We start from the raw sequence: 22,118 nt of genomic DNA, 5'->3' as shown, positions 1-22,118 counted from the left end.
TTATTCAATACTGAAAGCAGCTATAAATAGAAAAAAATTATTATGTACACAAGCAAACATTAAAGAGGGCAAAATTACCGTCAATAATGCTATTAAACCCATTTGAGGTACAAAAAAAATGTAAAGTCAACAATAGCTAGTCCTCGTCTGAGTCTGAGAGAACAGGAGCTCTGACCTTTTCCATGAACGCTGAGGTTCTGTGCTTTGGTAAGATGGTATTTGCACATTAGATGGCCCAGGAAACCCAGGAAACTCACCGTAAAAGTTCATTGTACCTGTGAAGTTATTGATAGTGCTGAAGTTGTTGCTGGAAGTACGAGCTTGATGAGGTAGTCTCTCTTTTATAGTAGGGCTGCTGTTACTTTGTTGTTGAGTGTCACTCTTTTGCTTGCATCCACTGATTATTAGTTCGTATAGTGTGATCGTCCGGGTGAGGGTAGTTCTGAAAAGAACTGTTGTCGGTGACTGACGTTTTGACAACCTGAGCGGCAGTCATCTTCAGAGTAGTCAAGTGAATAGTGTTTGTCAGTCGATGATGTTTTAAGTCTGGTCCGAGGGTCCACCGACGACGAAATTGCAGATCCTAAACGTGTCAACATGGCGTCCGCAGACTTTCAGCCTGCAGATGCAGTGGAGCGGAAAGACGACCAACCCGACCTCTCGGATACCCATGCATTACTGAAAGATCTTCTAAAATCAATGGACAAACTTTCTAATGAAGTTACGGAGCTAAAAACCTCTTTCAAGCAACAGGAATCTGAGCTAAGAACTGCCAAAGAATCACTAAACGCAGCGCTCAAGTACAACGACGAACTCAAATTGGAATTGAAAGCGACTAAAGCACGGGTGAAAGAGCAGGAAGAAGAAATCGACGAGCTTTACGAAAATATGGACACGCTCGAACAGTATAAGAGAAAAAATTCCCTCGAGATTGAGGGCATTCCTGAAAATGTTTGCAACGACGAAGATCCAGTTTTGAAAATCGCAGAAGCCCTAAACGTCAACGTTAAGCGAGAAGATATCGACATCTCTCACAGGATCAAAAGAAAAAAGACGACGCCTATCATAGCAAGATTTATTAGCCACAAAGTTAAGAGGGCACTCTACAAGCAACGAGTTCAACTAAGGACTGTCAGTTTCTCGCAATTCTTCCCGAGCGCACCTGCAGCAGCAAGGGCCTCTTCAAACCGCATATTTATTAACGAGAATTTGACAACATACCGGCGAAACCTGGTGCGGATTGTCAACGGAAGGAAGGAAGACGGATTACTTAAAGGAGTGTGGACTGTAGACGGAAAAATCTTTGTCAAGACTTCACCCGAGGGTAGGCCGATCCGAATTAATACAGAGGATGATTTAAATAATCTTTAGGTTAATATAGATTGCTGGTAAGTTGCCACCAGTACTGGAACTATGTAATAAATGAGGGAAGTCTCAAGGTGGTCTAAGAAAGCATAGCGAGAAGCTTAATCTTTTTAATTTTTCTTTAGTTTATTTAGTGGAACTAGCGTTTGTTGTTATTTTTTGTGTGTGTGTCTGTTTTTCCAAACTACACAATTACATTCCAATGCAAAATAACTTAATGTGCAAAGCCATCTCACCCAACGTAAGGGGAATACGCGATCAAGCGAAGAGAAGGAGCATCTTTTCATATTTAAAAGATCAAAAGGCAAGCATTTACTTTCTTCAGGAAACTTACTCTCAATTAAAAGACGAAACATTTTGGCAAAACGAATGGGGAGGCAAAATGTATTTCTCCCATGGGTCTCGACACAGCAAAGGCACTTGCATATTAATAGACCCTTCAATAAGCTATAATGTACAATACTCTTATAGTAACAATTCAGGAAGAATTGTTCTCATTACAGTCAATATAAATGGGCAGAAAGTTTCATTCTGCAATATCTATGCACCAAATAATCCATCGGAGCAATTAGAATTCATCCAAGAACTGAATAATTGCATCATTGATAAATCTAAATTGACCAACCACATTGTTGAAGGTGATTGGAACTGCACATTAACAAAAAAAGATAAAAAAGGTGGAACACTGTGGAAACCAACACAATTCAGGCATTTACTCTTGATGACAATGGAAATTTTTGATTTAATAGATATACAAAGAGCTCGCTACCCAAATTTGAACACTTATTCCTACGTGTCCAAAGCTTTAAATGTTAAGTCTAGATTGGATTTTATTTTAATCGCAAAGAATCTTTCAAAACACGTCAAAAGCACCGGAATTAGGGCCTCAATAGCTCCGGATCACAAAACAGTTCATCTTTGTTTATCATGGCCAAACAACTCGCCAAGGGGGCCAGGATTTTGGAAGTTCAATAGCACCATATTGAAGGACGAAAATTACACAGGTGAAATCTGGGAATTAATTCCTCGAATACTTGAGAAATACGAGTCTTTGAAGGACAAAAGATTAGCATGGGAATTAATTAAAATGGAAATTTGCGACCACACCGTGTCTTTCGCGAAAAGAAAAGCTAGAGATGCTTTTCAGCGGGAATCTGAAATTTCTAAACAATTGGAAGAGCTTGATTATAAAATATGTAACAGTGATAATTTATCAAACATAGATGATATTTTAAATGAATACGAGAGCTTTAAAATAGAAATGCGGACAATATATGAAGAAAAAGGACGCGCGGCTATCTTCCGATCTAGATGCCGATGGGTAGAGTAAGGATAGCGACCGACCAAATACTTTTTCAATTTAGAAAAACGAAACTACAACAGGAAAACAATTACCGAACTCCAGACTGACGATAAGGAAATAATAAAGGACAAAGACAAAATTTTAGAAACAATAGAGAAATTTTACCAAGATTTATACAGCTCCAAAACAACGGTGTCCCAAGTGGATTTTGATGAATTTATTGGGGATATCGAAATTCCAAAGCTTCGTAACGAAGAAAAGAGCGAACTGGAAAGGCTTTTCACTTTGGAAGAATGTAAGAAGGTGTTAGAAACATTCGAAGGCAATAAATCTCCAGCCGAAGATGGATTTACCGCTGAGTTCTATAAACACTTCTTCGATCTAGGAGGAACTGATCTCATAAACAGTCTAAACCAAGCCTTTGAAGTTGGAGAACTCTCCATTTCACAGCGAAGAGGCGTTATTACATGATACCCAAGGAAGAATCCAATTTATTAGACCTACAGAATTGGAGACCTATAACTTGACTCAACATAGATTATAAGATCGCATCTAAAACTTTGGCTAAAAGAATAGAGACTGTACTTCCAAAATTAGAGCACTCTGATCAAACTGGATTTATGAAAGGTCGTTATATTGGAGAGAATATACGATTGATAAACGATGTAATGGAGTACACCATGGCGGAGAAAAAAGGAGGAATTTTGGTGTCATTGGATTTTAAAAAAGCTTTTGACACTTTAGAATGGCAGTTCGTAAAGAAGATATTAGGGCTTTTCAATTTTGGTGAGAATGTCAAGAAGTGGGTTAGAATCTTTTATGCTAATATTGAAAGCACTGTAATTAATATGGTTTCGCCACCAACTGGTTTAAACCAACAAGGAGGGTCAGACAAGGCTGTCCGCTTTCCCCGTATCTCTTCATACTTGGGGCCGAAATATTATCGAACAGACTTCGTCAGACAGTCGAAATCAAAGGGATTAATTTATTTGGAAACGAGGTTAAAATAAGTCAATTTGCAGATGACACTAACTTATTCTTCGCAGGTGCTACTTCTGTAGAACACACTCTTAACACAGTCAGTAGATTTGGTACCATCTCTGGTTTAAAATTAAACGTAAAAAAGACTAAGGCGATATGGTTAGGAAAGTGGTCAACGAACAAAACCAACTCATTACAATTAGAATGGGTAAACCAAACTGTTAAAATCTTAGGGGTATACTTCTCCTATGATGAAAACAAGAACAAGCACTTTAATTTCGATTTAAAAATTCAGAAATTGCAGACAAAACTGGATTTATGGAAAGCAAGAAATTTGACCCTGTTTGGAAAAGGTTTGATCATTAAATCGCTCGGGCTATCACAAATAGTCTATAATCTATGTCCCAAATGAAATCAGATGTGCCATCAAAAATAAGTTATTCGGTTTCCTTTGGGACAACAAGAAATACAAAATTAAGAGAGAAAGTATTTATCAAGACTATGATAAAGGCGGAATTCGTATGACTGATGTCGATATAATGATAAAGGCATTAAGACTTGCCTGGATCCGAAGACTTTTAAATCCCGACAGCCATAATTCGAAATCAATACCAGACTATTTTTTTAAAAAACTTGGAGAATTAAATTCTCTGCTCAGACGTAACTATGACACAAAATATTTAGATCCTAAATTGCCAGCTTTCTACAAGGACATTCTATCCTTTTTTTCTGAAATCAAATCTCAGTACAAGTATGAACAGGGGCAGGAAACAATCCTTTTTAACAATAAAACTATTTTAATAGGAGGGAAACCCTTCTTTCTTCGGGAATGGTTTTCCAAAGCAATTATTTGTATTAAGGACTTACTTAATGAAAATGGACAACTTCTTTCCTTTCAAGAGTTTCAAAGCAAATATGACTTAAGAACTAATTTCCTAAATTTTTATCAAGTAATTAATGCTATTCCGAAAGCATTAGTAACTAAGGCATGTAATCAAGACAAACCTCTTAAAGAAAATTATTTAGGAAATCGTAATACTAAGATTCAATTAGCTGAAAATATTGCCATCGATTTACAGAAAACAAAGGCAAAGGATTTCTACTGGCTACTAAATAAAAAGGTAAATTATTCATTTCCTACTGGCCCGAAAAAATGGAGTAATAGTATGAATTTAAATTCCAGTGAATGGCAACATATCTTCAATTTGGCAAAATAGATTTGCAGAGAAAATAAATTAAAAGGATTCCATAACAAATTCTTACATAGAATTATAGTCACCAAGAAAGAATTATGCCGCTTAGGTATCAAACAAGATAGTGATTGTTTATATTGTGGAAATGAAGACTTCATCGAACATACCTTTATTAACTGCCAATTTTCAAAAGCTTTCCAGCGAAGAGTTATTCAATGGTTCAATAACGTTAATTATATTAATCAACACCTGTCTGTTAAAGAAACTTTATTTGGCCTTTTTCCCACCTCTTCAATTGCAAACAAAACTCTGTTAAGAAAACTCAATTATACCATGTTGTATATGCGCTATTACACATACACCAGCAAACTCCACAATAGATCAATTACTCTCTCTGATTTTGTCAATAAATTAAACACAAAATATAACGTTGAGAACATAGATTAAAATTCATCTAATAGTTAAATATCATAAAGAAGATGCTCCTTCAAGGGCACCGTTCTAGTCTAATCAGTTAGTTTTATTGATTTAATGTTTTAAGGGTAGATATCTCTTTTCCCTTGCGTAGGTGGTATACATAATGATATTGGATGATTTAAATAGAACTAATTGCAATGTTTTTTGGTTTTGTAAGTAGTTTGTATGTGTACTTGACAGACATACCATGTTGTAAATAATGTTTGTATTTTGAAATAAAGCATATGCCGTATAGTGTGATAGTATAGTGTGATCGTCCGGGTGAGGGCAGTTCTGAAAAGAACTGTTGTGGTGACTGACGTTTCGACAACCTGAGCGGAAGTCATCTTCAGAGTCAAGTGAATAGTGTTTGTCAGTCGATGATGTTATAAGTCTGGTCCGTTGAACATGATTGGTCAGCTTAGCCATGATGGTATTGGCTGAAAGACTCGTGTAAAGTTTGTCATCAGTCATTGGTGGGTTTCGATCCGCCTATCGTTTGTCAAATTGGTCGGTTTTTGGTCCGTCCATTGTTAGTCAAATTAAGTCGGTCGGTTGGAAGTCCGTTTGTCGGTTTCGTTTCCGTCATGGATAAGTCGTTTGTAAGGCGCCGGTAGTTGTTGACATCTGTTAAGAGGCGTTTGTTCTAGGTTAGCGTACCAGCTTTCCAGAGTCAGTCGTTAAAAATAGTTTGTACTGTAGGTTAAGGGTGGGCTGTCCCAGGGACCCCCGGAGTGCTGCCTGCAGAAAAAAATCCGCACCGGCTAAAGTGACGTTGTATATGGTCGAGATGTGTGGGATAACAAAATGTCTTAACACAAAAGAAATTCTTTTGGTATGTGCTTCGGTTTATGGTTATTTGACCATTTTGGGTTTCGAACGCTAGAAAGGGGGGCGACTTTCAACAAAACGCTTGCGGGGGTTTTCCATCGAGGAGAAAATCTAACACACAATCGGTTTTCACGTATAATGTTAGGAGGGATGTCACCAAGTATTGTCTAATTCAGTTCCACTGAGATTAGATGCGATAACTGTACGCTATCGAGAAATTTTCTATTTTGTTCGCTTGGAATTTCTCAGAAGTTTTATAGCATTCATTCACTCACTTTATGCCATAGCAAGGACTAAAGTAATAATGCTATCGTTGTTTCTGATTTTATCTTCTTGGTCGGTTTGCTATGCACCTTTCTTATGTCCAGCCTCTCCGGATTCCAGTCGACTATGTGGAAATCTTCCAATATTCAAATCTTTGAACAACTTTTGTCCGTGAATACTTGATATTGGACTCCTGTGTTTGTTAGAGGGATATACTGGAATGGTTGGCAGGGTCTAAGCGCTAAATACAAAGAATTTCTTCCAGGAGTGTATGCACTCAGGAGAAGTTATTGGGGCCAGTGTCGAAGATGAACCTGCAAATACTTTATGTTCTGTTACCTTGTACATTTCGTCCCTTCACATTGTCCCTTAAGGTCAAATGAATCAAAATTTAGACATCTTTTCTTCAGCCATTTTATAGCGACGAAATGTTAAAACAAAAACATGTAAAGGGAAACTTATGCGGAAATTTTACTTTCTGAGCCACGAAAACGCTTCCAAAATGAACGCGCACGTACTTTAATGGAGGAATGGAACTGAAAGTTTGCTTTGTGACGTCATTGTTGTCTTGACCATCGCTGCGTTCCTGTGTCGATGAGTCTTTCGTGGGGAAGGTTTTGGATCTAAATACAAACTTATTTTACTTGGGAAATGGTCGAGGAGTTCGCCTGCTGTTTGGCGGGCATTATTCGCTTGTTTTTCGTTGTTTTTTGTCCAATTGCCGGCTTGCAACGTTCCATAGTGAAGTTAAAAATCGTCGTTTTCTTGACTACAAGTTGACGAAGCTTGAAAGAGGGTCGCAACAAACTCCTTACTACAAGATTTTGTTCGAAAAATCTTCGGTAAAGTGTTTTACACAAACGCGCGAATGCTTCGAGGACATGAAGCATTCTCTTTTGATTTTTATAAGCCATTCTCTTTTAATTTTTGGGTCCTGGGAGAACTTGAAAGTGCTAACTTTTGTTTTAGAGTGGTTTTCCTCTGAAGTTCACCGTGAACTTGAAACCAAAACGGCCAACCAAAACAATTTCAAATTTCCCGCATTTCTTGAGCTCACCAACAGTGACGTCACAAGTTTTTTTCCGACAATTATCCGACAATTTCCCGACCGCTCTACGATTATGAAGGATAAAAAGCAGTGATTTTAATATTCCGATATCTCCGCAATGCTTCGTCCAATTCGTTTGAAACTTCAGAATATGTTTATTTCATGCTTAATGGACACATTGAACTCAAATGAAAAAATGTCTAATTTTTGGTTCACTAACCCTAACTCTAACCCTTTAAGTGCTTTGAACTAATCTCTGAACTCTAGCTAGTCATAGGCTTAGCTTCTTTCTTGCTTCCTCTCTTCTTCGGGTTCTTTTCTTCACGGCTTGAAGCTAAAATAAAAAGGCAAGAATTCATGTAGTCGCCGTCCTTTGCAATATAAAAAGCATAAATAAATAGACTGAAGATTTTTTGATGTAATAACAAAGCCTATATATTGGTTTGTGCAATTAAATATATTATAAAAGTTTGCAGCTGCAAAAAAATTGAAAAAATTAATATTTGTAATAAGAAAACCAGATAAGAATTGCTGATATCGATAACTTTCGAACCAAATTATCGACTTTATCGATGATACTTACATTATCAAATTGAAAGGTCAATTAGATGGTTGTTCATCTAAGATTGATTTGAAATGTTAGATCCTTTGTTTCAATTCTTGACATTTCCAATGCTTTTTTTGTTCCGAATTCTCAACGCATCTGCCGGCTTATCCTTGAGACGTTTGCTCGAAGATTACTCATAGCCTGATTTGATTCTGGTGAGGGAAATTCTTGTTATGAGCCGGCTCTGTAGGCGGGGTCTCATGACAAGTCGAATTTCTTTGTTACGAATCAGTCTTTTGAGTTGAGATTCGCCCGAAATAAATCGATAAAGCGAAATGCCGACGACAAGATTCACAGGATAAAGGAGTGTTTCCCCACAAGAAAATTAGGGGTCGACAGTTGTAAGGAAAGTCACCAACCAACGAAGTGAGTCGTTCCCGGGCACATAGTTAATAGATAAAAATAAAGCTCGAGCCAAGCCCAGATTGACATCCTTTGGTGGTTTAATTATAATTTGCTAACGAGCATCCCCTACCTTTTCATATGGGAGTTCTCTTCCCCACCCCCAACCCCAACCCCCCCTCCCCACTCCCGTCGGGCTGGAAAAGTTCTTTAATTTGTAAAATTTTTTTTTTCTTTTTTTTTTTTTTCAACCAAAACACAATAGTTGTTATCTCTGACCAAGCAGCTAGCCAACATAAACGTTTTGGTCTCGTAATTTATGTACAGTGTTTGAACGCAAAACAAACGATTGTGCACGGTCGTTGACCTTCCAAAATAAATCTTGGCCTTTTTGATTGCCCCTTTGGTTTTTCTCAGGCCTCATAACCATTCCCCTCTGTTAACTATGCCGGTTATTATAATATATATATTTCGAAATATTTAATTGTCTTGATCAGTACCTGGCTTAAACCTGGCTTTAAGCTAGCTTTTATCAGACATTTTTAATCAATTTTACCTTCCTTAGAGGCAGCCTCCAAACTGGTCTCTTTTCTTCCTTCTTTTCTGCGATTTTCAATCGAAATTTCATCATGAACTTTCTTCAGTAGCTTGGCTACTTCCTTTTGGTCATCTTCATCTTTCTCTGCAATTTTACCTTCTGGCAACTGAATGCCTAGTTCCTTTAGCACAGCTTCCTCACTGCTCTCCCCACTGGCTTCTTTTTCACCATTCTCGATTGAAATTTCATCCTTAGCTTTCTTCAAAAGCCTGTTCACTTCCCCTTGGTCATCGACTCTTTTTTCTGACTCTGCGAAATGAAGCATGTCTGAACTACATGGATCTTTCACAAGATCGTCAGGCATAATATCAATACAGAAAATTCTTGTTTCAAAAATTAATAAGTTAAATTCATCGAAGCACTCCTGTAATTGTAACATGTGAATATCATTCCGTTAGGAAAGATAGGTAGAGCTTTCTCTAACAAAGGTGAAAGGCATACAGTATCCTAGGGACTAGGCCTCAATTTTTCAAATTCATTGAAAAATCTTAATTGCCTCAATCTTTCCAATTGCCTTTGCTTTCTCTTGGAGTTACTTATTTAGTCTTCCCGGTTTCTTCTCGGCTCCTAACTTATATGTAGTCATTTGATATTTCATGTAACTTGTAGAGAACTTTGTGGGTGACTTAAAATTGCTACCTAAACCTTTCACATTTACATACCAAGCATCTTTTCCACAGGGATACTTTCTGCTATTTTCTCAAGGGTATCTACCAGACGTTCCAATGTTGCGTCTTCTCCTTCCTTGTCCGTCCACATCGTGAGGACAGAATAGGCCTTTTCTCGGTCTGTTTTGTTCTCTTTCCTTATCTTGCGAACGTTTGCTTCTCCAAGCTCAAGTTCTGTTGCAAGTTCTTCCCAACCGCTTCCCAGGTCTTTCATTATTCCAGCAATTTCCACCACAGAGATAGCCTTCTTTCGCGGCTCTGCGTTTTTAGCTATATACGTAAAACATATGTAAATACTGTGTTACAGTCATGCATTGAGAGGTTTTCATTCGAGTGTCGAAAGGTTATTGGTTTTGCCTTACTTCGATTCGCTACACGATTGGCTTAAAGGACTCGCGCCACTTTTTCATCCAGTCAGAAGTAAAACCAAAATCAGTGTTGACTCCTTCACGTTTTCCCTCGCTTTGCATCAGGTACATGTAATTTCTTCGAGTTTTGATTGGTTCACTGGATTGTCTGTGTCCTTTGTGATTGGCTAGAGTGATTACTTTGGTTTTGGTTTAACGACACTCAATTGGAAACCGCTCTAGAAGGAATAACAGAAATAACAGCAACAGATATCATCTGTCATCTCTTCCTCTTCTAAGGCAGATCACTGAGTTGTCAGCTTCCTGGAGATTTCACGAGTTAGAAAACTGAAATCGGACTCCTTCACCGCTCCCATAGTTTGTTGTGTTTTTTTAACCATTTTTTCTATAATTAAAAGAGATCGAATAAGCAAGGCTTGAGGGAAGATTTTCAACGCAAAAATTAGCGAAAGAAATAAATGACGTTTCGACATCATCTAATGTCATTGTCAAGTAAATATGCAGGTTAGTTTTTGCATTATAAATAGATCTACAATTATACGCATAAGGTGGCAAAATACGTTAAGTGACGAGAAAACAAGAACAAATGACTATTAGGAAACTATGTTAATTAAAGAAACAATTTTGTTCTGATTGAGTGTGAATGAGTTTTAAGTACTGGCTTGAGATCTCTGATATATAACATTTCATATAGCAGGCAGTCAAGTTTACTCATGCATTTCTTTAAGATGGTAAAAGGGTCTTTGAGGTTCCTTGGCTCCATGTTATGTTCCTCCTTGATGTGGTTTCCGATTCTGGCTGAGCTCTGATGTTCGGCAACACTTTGAAATAGGTGCCGACGAGTGTAGCCGACATAGCTTGCATCGTACAGGCCACATTTGAATAAATAGAAACGCTTCGCTTGGCTTTTCCTCGCGCATCTTAACATCGTCCTCAATTTTTCTACTCGTAAATACTGGCTGTAGTGTTTTTCCAATTTAATTGCTCAAATCTCGTGGTTGTCTCCTTACAATGTCGTTTATAGCTGTCTTATAACCCTAACCCTAACCTACACATTTACTTGAAAATGACATCCGACGATGTCGACACGTCGTTTATTTCTTTCGCTAATTTTTGTGTTGAAAATAAAAGAGAGGCTAGAAAGGCAGTGACTCGAGTGCCTGCTGCAATTCGCCAGTGGAGAAAGGAGCAAGTTGATTACTTTCAAGTTCAAACTCCTCACTCAAACGTTAGGCAGATGCCCGGGGGTGGCACTGCCATATATGGGCTATATAGGTATGTGCCGCTGTGAAGGGTATGGTTTTCAAGCAATTTACTCTAGGATAGGGTATAAAAGTCAGAGCGTTTGGGTCTAGAATAGGGTATCATTTTTCACAAAACTGACCGGTTGGTTGAAGATTTTATCTAGAGTAAGGAAACCAGGAATTGCCACTCAAAAATATAAACAAATCAAATCGGCAAGTTTAAATTTACGCAAATCAGCCTCAACAGTGTCGATAGATGGGGGGATTTGGGGATTTTATTCTAGTATAGGTTAGCACAATTCAGTTGAACTAGCTCTGGTATAGGCTAAGGGTTCCAGGGTCCCAGCGGCACATCTCCACCCAGAAATTCCCAAAGTACCCCCCCCCCCGGGGGCAGATGTTACGGAACTCCAAAGTCTTCCAAATGCCGACTTATTTTCAGAGGCGACAGCTGAAATCATCCTTTCAAAGCTAGAAACTATGGATGAAAAGCTTGAGAAAATCGGTTTATCAGTATCAAACCTAAAAACTTAACACGTTGGAAGGAAGAAGAAGATCTTGAAAATTCTCAATCGACCACGAGGGACACTAGTCTGTTAAAGAAATGCAAGATGGCGTCCAGGAGCTTAATTAACACGCATCCCTCGTGGTTTTATTGCACCGCTAAACCATTAGAAAGTGCGGTCTATTGTTTAAATAGTAGTTTTATATATTTTGTAAGTCTTACCTTCCTCTAGCTGGGCCTTCAATTTTTCGTTCTCGCTAGCAACAGTTGTTGCTTTTTCTTTCTCAAGCCACAGCTCATTCCTCGTTTCATTCAGTAGCCATTCTCCCTCCCTTACTTCATACCGTAAATTTTCTTTTTCTGCCAAATAAACAAACGCGTATTAACAATACTTCTCTCTTCCCTTACCGACTAAATAATTTAACAATTTGTACACTAGAAATGCGATTGATTACACTCTAGTCAATATTTGAAGTGCCTATGAAGTAAAAAAACAACTGCTGCTTATTTTAAAGGCTTTTCAAAGTATAGAAGAATGGCATTTTCCTTTTTGGAATATCTTTTTTCGTTTTAGAGATATTCACGTTTTTGTATTATGCAAATGAGGAAAGTGATGACCTCATAAATAGTTCCACGTACTTAAACAGTAAAATACTGAATCAAAAATATCTCCAGAAATCTTGGAGCACTGTTCTTCAAACTTGGCACCAGAAATGTACAACTCAAAAGAAACAGAATGACACCTTGGCTCCAGTTTCTTTCTGTGAAAAACAAAATATCCCCATTTGCAACCTTTTAAAGTGGGACAGAGGGTCTTGCTCGGAACACACATGGTTCCCATACTGTCTTAACTCTCCCCATTAAATTGGTGGGAGTGGATGATCCTTGTTTAAGATAAAATCTGGGAATTTAGTCTTAATTAAAACAGGACCAGCGGCATAACTGTTGTCATGGCAACGGCACGACGGGTGTCATTTTGTTTCTTTTGTGATGTACAGTTCTGGTGCCAAGTTTAAAGAACACTGCTTCAATATTTCTAGAGTTATTCTTGATTGAGTGTTGTCCTGTTTTAGTGGAATCACTTATGACGTCATCATTTTCCACATTTGCATAATACAAAAGCATAAATAGCTCTAAAATAAAAAAAATATTCCAAAAAGGAAAATGCCATTCTTCTTAACTTTGAAACGCCTTTCAATTAAGCAGCAATTATTTTTTATTTCATAGGCACTTAAACGCTAACAAAAGAAGAAACTGATTTCCCTACTACAATAATCCCTCAGAAACTAACATACGGAAATCCTGATCGACCCTTAAACGACCACTTAAACCCACCTCCGCGAATGCAAGCCAACAGACCTATAGATTTGGTTCTTTACCTCATTGATCGCTATTGTAGAGCTTTGCCGCTACGTTATTCTCAGACACCATAAATGCCCACTTCACGACCATAGAACTTGGGTTGACCATATTTAGCCCGGGGGCCGGGGGGGGCCACAGTACCCGTGCTGATTCAAACTTTTGTCGCCCAAGCTATGGCAGTCAAACTTTGTGACATTTTTCTAAAATTCAGCAGGAAATATTTTTGTGTGCCAACTGTGAAAGCTGACTAATAATGGGTCAAAGTCTGGAGATTCCCCCACCCCCACCCCCACCCCCACCCCACTCACCTTCCACCCCCCGCCTCTCTTCACCCTATTCTTTCAGGCTCACGAACGAAATAAAAGCATAAATACATTATGAAGCAGTTATCGAGGTGATGCTTAATAATTTGGAATTCTAACAAGAATATATGAGTTTTAAATAGAAGTATCAAAGTTTTCATGTCTTGAGTTCTCATGGGGAATTTTTTTTTCACCTCAAAGGTTTAGCCATGTTTAAAGGGCAAATACAGAATTAGTTGGGCTTATAAGTCACCTGAAAATATTAGTTCCGCGAGAAAGATTGATAAGTGCTTATCACAAAAGCCTTTCAAACAGAAATAGGCCCACGAAATTTACAGGCTTCTATGTTTTCAAATCAAAATGTTGCACTTTTGAGAAGAAATTTAAAAAAACCTATAATTTTACCGACTTGTAATTGGTTATCTGCACTAACTTGCCACATTTTAAATTGGTCTGCGCTATACGTACCCTCTTTTAAGAGCTGGCAAGCCAAAAAAGAGTGATCCTTTTCCAAGGCTTTCACGAATTCCTCATATGCTCTCGGTCCTTTCGTAGCTAACATCATCAACAGCTCTTCATTCTTTTCTCTTTGTGAGGGTTTTTCCTCTATTTTCTCTTTATCGTCAGAGGTCAATACACCAGTCGTCAGCAATTGAAGTGAAACCTTGTTTGGATCAAGCTTTTCCAGGAGCAGCACATAGAACTTCAAGAGGATGTTCTTGTATTTGATGTTTTCCATAGCAACATTTTCTTCGTCTGTTAAACTTTTCGTGAGACCTGTGTAGATCAAAGTACAGACATGTTATTTACTGGATAAGATCCGAACTCGAGATCAGGAGCACTGTTTCTTCGCTATATGAACTGACCTAGACCAAATTTTGACATCGTCTGTGATCACTTACTGATAAGACGCACCACAATATGGGATCTATCTATTTTATATAATAAAGAAACAAAAAAAGGGTAATGACGTCATCTATGCGTCTGTCCTCCAGTTGATCGTGAGTAAGAACCAATCAAAAGGCAAGAATCATTTGACTTATCAACTGAAGATGTACATCTAGATGATCAATTGAAAGTATGGTCATTTCGGCATTATGAACGGAGAGGTAACGACTGTAGTTGGCCATTTCATACGCAAAACACCATGGAAGAACAGAACGGATTACATGGAGATAGATGGCCGGTTATCTTCTTTTGAAGCTCGAATTATGTGAGGAAGGATTTGGACCATATCAAATCAATATGCAAAATCCAAAATTGTGTACAAGCTCTAGAAGGCGTCAAACTTGTATTTTGAAGTCTTTTTCACGGGACTATACGCCGACTACTAATGAATATGATGCAAAAAAATGTACATTTCTTCCGCAAAATAAGGCGAGAATTTCTTGTAACATTAACTGTGATTAATTTGACATAATTTTGAAGGTGCTTGTTTGAATCTCGATAAGAATGCTCTCGTTTATGTTCCTGTGAAGATAAGTCACGTCTTAATTATGACTTCAGCAAACTTCAAAGATAATACGTCACTTTATCAAAGTCAGAAATGCTATCCTCTCGGAGATCCAGGATTACAAATTTATTTGTTGTGGATGGTTTATACAAGCCATCCTTTTGAAAATGCACTCACAATTTGACTTATTTTTCAAGTTGTTTATTTTAATCTTGATAGGCCACGCTCTCGTTCAATTGCACCCTGGGAACTCAGCTTACCAGAAATTTCTGTTAAAAACTTTTTGCACCTCAAGTAGTCCTCTTTCAAGATAGTTGTTTCCAAACCGACGGTATCCACATCATCGTCACTCTTTTCTCCCATTTCCTCTTTGGTCTTTGTTGTCTCGTCTGTAAGAAAGCACTCCTCGGCTAACGTGTCTAAGTTACCCGAGCAATAATCTTCCCACAGCCGCTCAAGAATCTCCAGAGTACGACAATGAACTGTCATTATTAAACTGCCTTGTCTTTTATCTCTTAACTCTACATTGAATTTTAAACTTAAATGAGAACAAAAGTTTTGTAGTTGTTTTTGTGTTGTGACAGGAAAATTCTCCACTTCTATTGTTGCATAGCGTCTCAAGCGATCTTGTTGTCTATTTTGTTTCTGTGCAGTTTTTTTGGTAGTAACACCAGTAGTAGCAACTTTGATGGGTATAGTACCTAAAGATGAAAGTGAGAGAAAGAAGGAGAACATAATGATATAAATTTTAGAGTAATTTCTTGCGTTAGAGACCGTTCGTTACTAGCATAGTACTCAGAGGGGACGTATGGTAGGCATAAGATCAGTTGTGTTGAGTTACTGCCTTTTGTATCTGCGGGCTCTTATAAGAAGTTTAAGATACTTTCTCAGCGTACGACCCGAAGTTAACATTATCAAATATTCGTGCCACGAAAGCTTTAAAGGTACGTTCTGAGGTTTTGAGCACTTTGTTCAGTATAACCACCTGGTCCCATATATTCTCGCTGACAATGGAGAAGAACAAGGTTTTTGAGTCACATTGGGCCCTAGCTCTCGCAAAGTACAGTAGTATATGAATTGGGACGGTGCTTTAATTGGAGCAGGGGGAGGTGGGAACAAGAACAGGGTTGTCGCGTAATTGTATATGGTAATCATCTCCTGGGAAAGAACTTATGTAGCTGATCATAATAGTCTAGGTATTCTTCACACTTTGCTTCTGGTCTTGCGCAGCTGTTACAACCCTGAAAAAATTATCAGCTGGTCATCCTTTATATTAGGCTGATTATCTGCTGCAACCTCATCAATCAGTGTTTGCCAATGATTTCAGTTTCCTGGTACTGCCTGAATCAAAGTTCCAAACGATGATACCCACAGTGCATGAATCCAGCATTCCAGCTACATTACCTGCGGCAATGATTCAACTGATTCAAATGATTTTTTTTGGCATATTCATGGTTCGATGTTGCTGCTAAGCCTCCAGCCAGTTGGTATTTTTTAACTATCTTGCGTTGATTTGTGATTGTCTCACACACATTAATTGTGTGTTAAAAGTGTAAAGTGAGTTACCTAAGTTTCCCCGTGATTTATTCTTTGTCTTCTTGGTGCACTTTGTCTTCCTCCAGCGGGGCTGTTTGATGCTGGATTTGTTCAAAGCTATAAAAAAAGGAACAAAGATAAGCCGACACACATGCATGTCTTCATGGTAGGTAGGTAGGTAAAAGTAACGTCTGCATACGAGGCATACGAGGCCGGAGCTTAACCCTGTTTCTGTAGCATGAAGCGACTAGGAGTATTTCTACTCCCCTGGATGGGATGCTAGTCCATTGCAGGGTTACCCCAACAATAAATTCGCCAGTGCCCCTGGTACCCATTTATACACTTGGGTGGAGAGAGGCGCTGTGAGAGTTAAGTGTCTTGCCCAAGAACACAAAACAATTTCCCCGACCAGGGCTCGAACCCGTACGGCTCGATCCGGTGTCGAGCGCACTAACCACTGTGCCTCTACATGTCTTCATGAGTCATCTAGATTGAATGAACTCTTTCAGACCATCGTTGTGAAGGAATGGCACATTTTATTCGTAAATTTATCTACCAAAGAACTCGCACAAAACTTACAAAGCGCAAAACTTACGAACTTTTTCAGCCGTTTTAAGTCTACATTTTTTGTGGAAGATACGAACTGATCTTCTGTAACGTAAATTAAGGAAACTGCTCTTGATCTCACCCTGTGTTGCATTTATAAAGCATAGGGAAAAGTGAGTGATCGATTCTTGTTCTCGATGCAGCCCAGCTCTCTGGCATTTTTCTGAATTTGGTGCTGACGTCGAATTAAGAGAGCTCAACTTATTTCCGGTCTCAAATAATGAGTTCCTTAATTTACGTTCCAACTTTTTTATAACAGAAAAGAACTTCTCATACTCGGTATAAATATATCCGTAACTCAAAAACGATTCGGATCCCCCAATTTTTTGTTATTTAATTTTGATAAGCATGTACAAGAGTTGACTCTTGCCAAGTTTTAAAAACGAGTGGATATATATTATATGGCCGAGCGGAGACACGAAATTTCTCCTTTCGTGTTGAAAAATATTTCACTTGTGAAATATTTTTCAACACGAGGAGCGAGCCATGTAGTATCCTTTATAAATCTAATGAATATCTTTTTCATTGGGCTCAATCAAAATAGACCAAAAGCGTTATTTCTTTCCTCACTCATGTTACAAACGTCTACAAATTGAACACAGTGGCACGAGGCATGTTCGTCACAAGTCTGGGACAGGAACGATTTTAAACAAAAAAAATAATTCTAGCCTTACCTTCCCGATTTTCCTGGAATTGACTTTCTTGTTCCCTGCTTCCAGTCTCAGCAGCCACGAATTCTAGTGATAAATCCAAACCACATGCTGTGTAATATATTCACAAAATGAACGAGAGAATATGTTTTACCAAATTTGGTTGAAATAAGACGCGCAGCGGAGTATTTTTGACGAAATAAATATGCAACTAACGGAGAAAAATTATAACGAGGGAGAAATTACCTCACTCCAGGCATCCAATTCGTAAAATTACGAAAAGACAGTGTTGCTCTAGGGGTTTTTTTTTTTAGTTGCTTTAAATCCGACTATCTTTGTTTCATTTTAGTAATTCTGTCTTGTCTTGCCGTTTGATTATTCGGAAGGTTATCAATTAAATTAAACAATTTTGCCCGATTTCAGGCACGCTTAATTGAATTTTCCCGGTCCGAGAATTTCTCATTCTCAAACTCAAGAGAGGATTACGGCTAAGAGAGCTGCGTGGATGTCGAGGAGGATGAGCCTGGGCTGTTCACGTGAGCAAAATCTGCTTCACATGATTGGCTATTTCTAGACCCCCTGGGATATCCGAAATCAGCAGTGATCTAAAAATAACTCGGTCGGGATTAACTCGGGAATAACGCCTGTATGGGGGATAAACTCTATTACTTTTCATCCTCTCTTTTCAAAGGCACAGTTATGTGCAGATTGGAACATTAACCATGGTTTCATTCAGCTGCTGTATTTAGAAGTTGGCTCAGAGAGTTCATTAAACTAGTTTTAACTTCGATTAAGGAGACTTATCAAACACTCAAGACGATGCTACATCTCGTATTCAAACATCTAGAATTGCGACTAAAATACTCCGCTGTGGGTCGTGTTAATTTGCCACACCCTTCTCGGTATATGGAAATGCTATGAAACACTGTCGCCAGACCCGTGGTTTAAATATTACTACAGAGCGATTCCCTTTTCTCGAACCTCTCAAAACAAAAACGACTTAATGTAGATAATCCTACTAGCCTCACCTTCCTGTTTTTCCGCCAAACGATTTTCTAAGTCCTTGCACTTAGCCTCAACAATTTTAAGCTCTAGAGAAAAATCCAAAACCGCAAGTTAATAGAAGACATGCTGTCACAGCACTAGTTCTTGCCTTGTCCAACCAGTGAATTGCCGCGAATCAGGGAGATAATAAAGTTTAGAGTGTGAAGTGAAGGGAGCACGATTGTAATTAAGTGAAGTGAGCCAAAAAGCAGGCATTTAATAGATAGCTATATGATCTTTGTCCTCAGGACACAGCATATGTATGGCCGCTTACCCCATTCTCCATTTAGGAACTTCAATATTCTTTCATTTGTTATGAAGTCAGGCATGATTTCGCACTTGAAATCCGGCTTCGGTTGCGATTAATTTATTAACTTCGTACTACCAGCAGCTCCTCTTTTTTCTTAGTCCCGCGATTGTAACGTATAAAAAAGGGAAGAGAACGATTCCTGCGCGAGGCCGAGACTCTTGCGCGGCAAATTTATTGTCAAACTTTCTTTCGCTCCATGCTCAACAGAAAAACCTGTTAAAATTGCTTTTTTTGGACGTTATAGCTTAAAATTGGTAGTTTCAGTTTTGTTAATTTAAGCCGTGCAGTGAAAAATGACTAAATCGTGTGGTCTTGGAGCAAAGAATTCCGTATCTGTGTACGTTCGAACTTATTTAAAATTAGCATATGTCAGACATCTCAAGTGATGGGATAAATTATACCTACCTTCTATTAAAAGAATGCAGGCCAAAAATGATTGTTTTTCTTCCAAGGCTTTAACGAACTCTTGATGTGCACGCGGTCCCTTTGTTGGTAGTTTTCTTAGGAAATCTTCACTCTGGCTTCTCCGTGTGGGTATTTTGTTAATTTCTTCTTGGTCATCTGGAGTCATAACTCCCTCCTGTATTAAATGCGCAAACAGGTTCTTTGGCTCAAGATCTCTTACAAGCACCACATGGCACCCTGTGAGTATTTTCCGATGCTTGTCTTCCATCTCAGAAGTTGTTTGGGGGGGAACCTGTTTACAGAGTGTAGGTCAGAGTTAAAGTTAAAAATAGTTTCTGAGGTGGCATTATTTTTGTACCACTAGTGTGAGACTGAGCACGCTGATAAGACGCTGGCTGAAAAATATAATATTGCTTGTTGAACGTGACACTCAAATTCTTTTTAGTTACGCGCTCAATAAGTCTCTTTGCGATCTGCACTACTTATGCCTCGCCAACATTATACGTGCAATGTAGCTTGCGAGTAGATCTTCTTAGGGGAAGAAAGTTAAGAAAGTTCACCAAAAGGCCGCTACATACCATGGCTTGGCAGTGTCACGGCAGTATAAGCAGTTTCTCTTAACAATTTCCTGCCTCCTGGATAGCCTGAATCTAAAACCCAAGAGAGGAAAAAATTGTTCGAATTATAAGAAAGTTGCTAAAGAGTTACCGCGCAGACTGTGGACAGCCCATATTGTCTAGTTCCTAGCCCTCGACAATTCCCCGAGGTCAATCGGTTTCGGTTTACGTGACGTGGTCCGAGCGAAAAACTGGCCGTCCGTCTCGGCTACGTCACCGCAATGAATCGACCGTAATAGCCTTGTGAAAGTCGTAAAGGAACTAAACAAGTCCTCGTAATTGTACTTATGTCCTGATCTTATTGATTTTCAAAAGTCTTAGGCCGGCGCAGGAAATAAACAAATGTTGACTTTCTATTACACGAACGGCCCAGTTCTATCACTCAAACCACAAGCAGGCTCAGTGCTGGCTAGATATGAACGCGGTCAGCTTTGTCTTGCATCTGATCTTGCTCATATCTTATTTTGTGCTCTCTTTTTTCGTGAGAAAAGATTTTTAATCTACGTTCAACAATGAATGCCTGCGATATTGATATTCATTTTCGCGGAATAATAAGACTGGAAGGTTTCACATTGCTACTTCCGGTGGAACCCCAAAATGTGTCTGTTGTTTCTGTTCTTATTACTATTTCGTCCATGATTGTTTAAGATACAGATTTTCAGATTTATAAACATTACTCGGATTTATAAACATTGCTCGAATCAACTTGATACGATATTCCGCTCATATTCCGAGACGATATTCCAGCTTCTGGTAAAGACAAAGAATTGCATGTCTTGGTTTTACATTTCGTCGAATCGTCAGGTCAGAACATCAAATGTCCGTTTTATCGTGACCACCAATGATTTAATACAACAACCATTGAAAGGTCAGATTAATGGACTCCAGTCAAACAGTTAAACAGGCCTTTCTATAACTTCATATATAGGCATCAGCAAATCAGTGTTAACGTTCTTCGATCTCACATGTTTCTCCGCAGTATTTCTTGTTCGAGGGCATAGCCGTTGGACGCAATATTAATTCGAAGGTGTCAAACGTTGATAGCGTAAAATGTGATTCACTTCGGAATTATTCACTGTCTGTTGTTTTTTTAAAGCGCGGCGAAGATTTTAGTCAGTTTTCATTTGTGTTTTAACCACAACATAGAAATAAGAATGCGAACGTCACAGCCCTTCTCGATTGGAAGGTTTAACATGTGGTGCTCTGTCGTTTTCAACAGATAAATTAACATGCATTTTTTAACCGCATGTAACACAAATGAGTAAACTATCAAGATGGCTGCCTCACACTGTGAGTGCGCATTTGTTCGCTAGACGAGGGAGTAAATAGACAGACACTTTTCACAGCTGAAACAAAGACCGTGAGCTGAGGCTGAGTTATTGAACTAACTCAGTAGAACAAGCATTAATTGTGAAGAAAAAAAGCACTAACCTTTGAAAATATTTCACTGCAGCAACCGTAGCTGTCCCAAAGGAATTAGAGCACAGATTCACCCTGTCAGCCAACTGAAAATCACAGTTACAAGGGCCGAGATCGCTCCAAGAAGATGTACTTAGGAGTAAGAAATGAAGGGAAAGATGGTAGACCTGTTATTTGCAAGTTCAGTTTAGGTGGGAAAACAGTTTCAACATGCTGCGAAAAGGAAGTAGAACTAAACACTGACGAAATAAGATATCTACGGAAGCGTCGTCTGAAGTGTCAGTGAAGTGCTATTTTGCCTGAAGCCTTTGGCCTGTTGTTTTGGTAAACGATCTTGTTGTCATGACATGAGCACGTACGTAACTGACGAAAAAAAAAGAAACGAAAGATCGTCTCTCACCCGGGTTTTCAGTGATCGCTTCTATTGGGGCAACGCAAACAGACTTAGGCAAAGCAATTAACGAGAAAAGGGCGGAATGAAAAATTCCGTCTTTAATCTTCTCACTGGATCCCACGAAGTAAGAACTAAATCAGTTACAGTGAAACCTCTATTAAGCGGACACCCTCGGGACTTTCCCAAGTGTCCGCTTAATCTAGGGTGCCGCTTAATGAAAGTTTATAACAATTACGCAATGTTTATT

At 38.7% G+C, this 22,118-nt stretch overlaps 2 protein-coding genes across 3 annotated transcripts; one reads left to right on the top strand and one right to left on the bottom strand.

Moving 5' to 3' along the window:
- Positions 1-63: 63 nt before the first annotated feature.
- On the top strand, positions 64-5,559 carry LOC110067050 (uncharacterized). The gene has a single exon (XM_089285911.1). It carries the CDS (start codon positions 598-600, stop codon positions 1,369-1,371), a length of 774 nt encoding a protein of 257 aa, XP_089142037.1. The 5' UTR covers positions 64-597; the 3' UTR covers positions 1,372-5,559.
- On the bottom strand, positions 5,093-21,767 carry LOC110067069 (uncharacterized). 2 transcript variants are annotated; one of them, XM_089285884.1, is made up of 12 exons: positions 21,490-21,767; positions 20,020-20,091; positions 19,442-19,733; positions 18,711-18,773; positions 17,707-17,769; positions 16,457-16,543; positions 15,151-15,591; positions 13,906-14,214; positions 11,996-12,133; positions 9,651-9,926; positions 8,947-9,237; positions 5,093-7,775 (listed from the first exon to the last, which is right to left on the bottom strand). In XM_089285884.1, exons 2-12 carry the CDS (start codon positions 20,020-20,022, stop codon positions 7,705-7,707), a joined length of 2,034 nt encoding a protein of 677 aa, XP_089142010.1. In that variant the 5' UTR covers positions 20,023-20,091; positions 21,490-21,767; the 3' UTR covers positions 5,093-7,704. The 2 variants fall into 2 exon arrangements, with proteins under 2 accessions (XP_089142010.1, XP_089142011.1); XM_089285885.1 differs by lacking the exon at positions 20,020-20,091.
- Positions 21,768-22,118: the final 351 nt, after the last annotated feature.

The sequence above is a fragment of the Orbicella faveolata genome, unplaced genomic scaffold (assembly GCF_042242905.1).
Source record: "Orbicella faveolata isolate gen_17 unplaced genomic scaffold, um_ofav_v1 contig_13, whole genome shotgun sequence".
In the NCBI taxonomy this organism is placed as follows: Eukaryota; Metazoa; Cnidaria; class Anthozoa; order Scleractinia; family Merulinidae; genus Orbicella; species Orbicella faveolata.
Note: the sequence above shows the minus strand (reverse complement) of the source record. Positions and strands in the feature narration are given on the sequence as shown.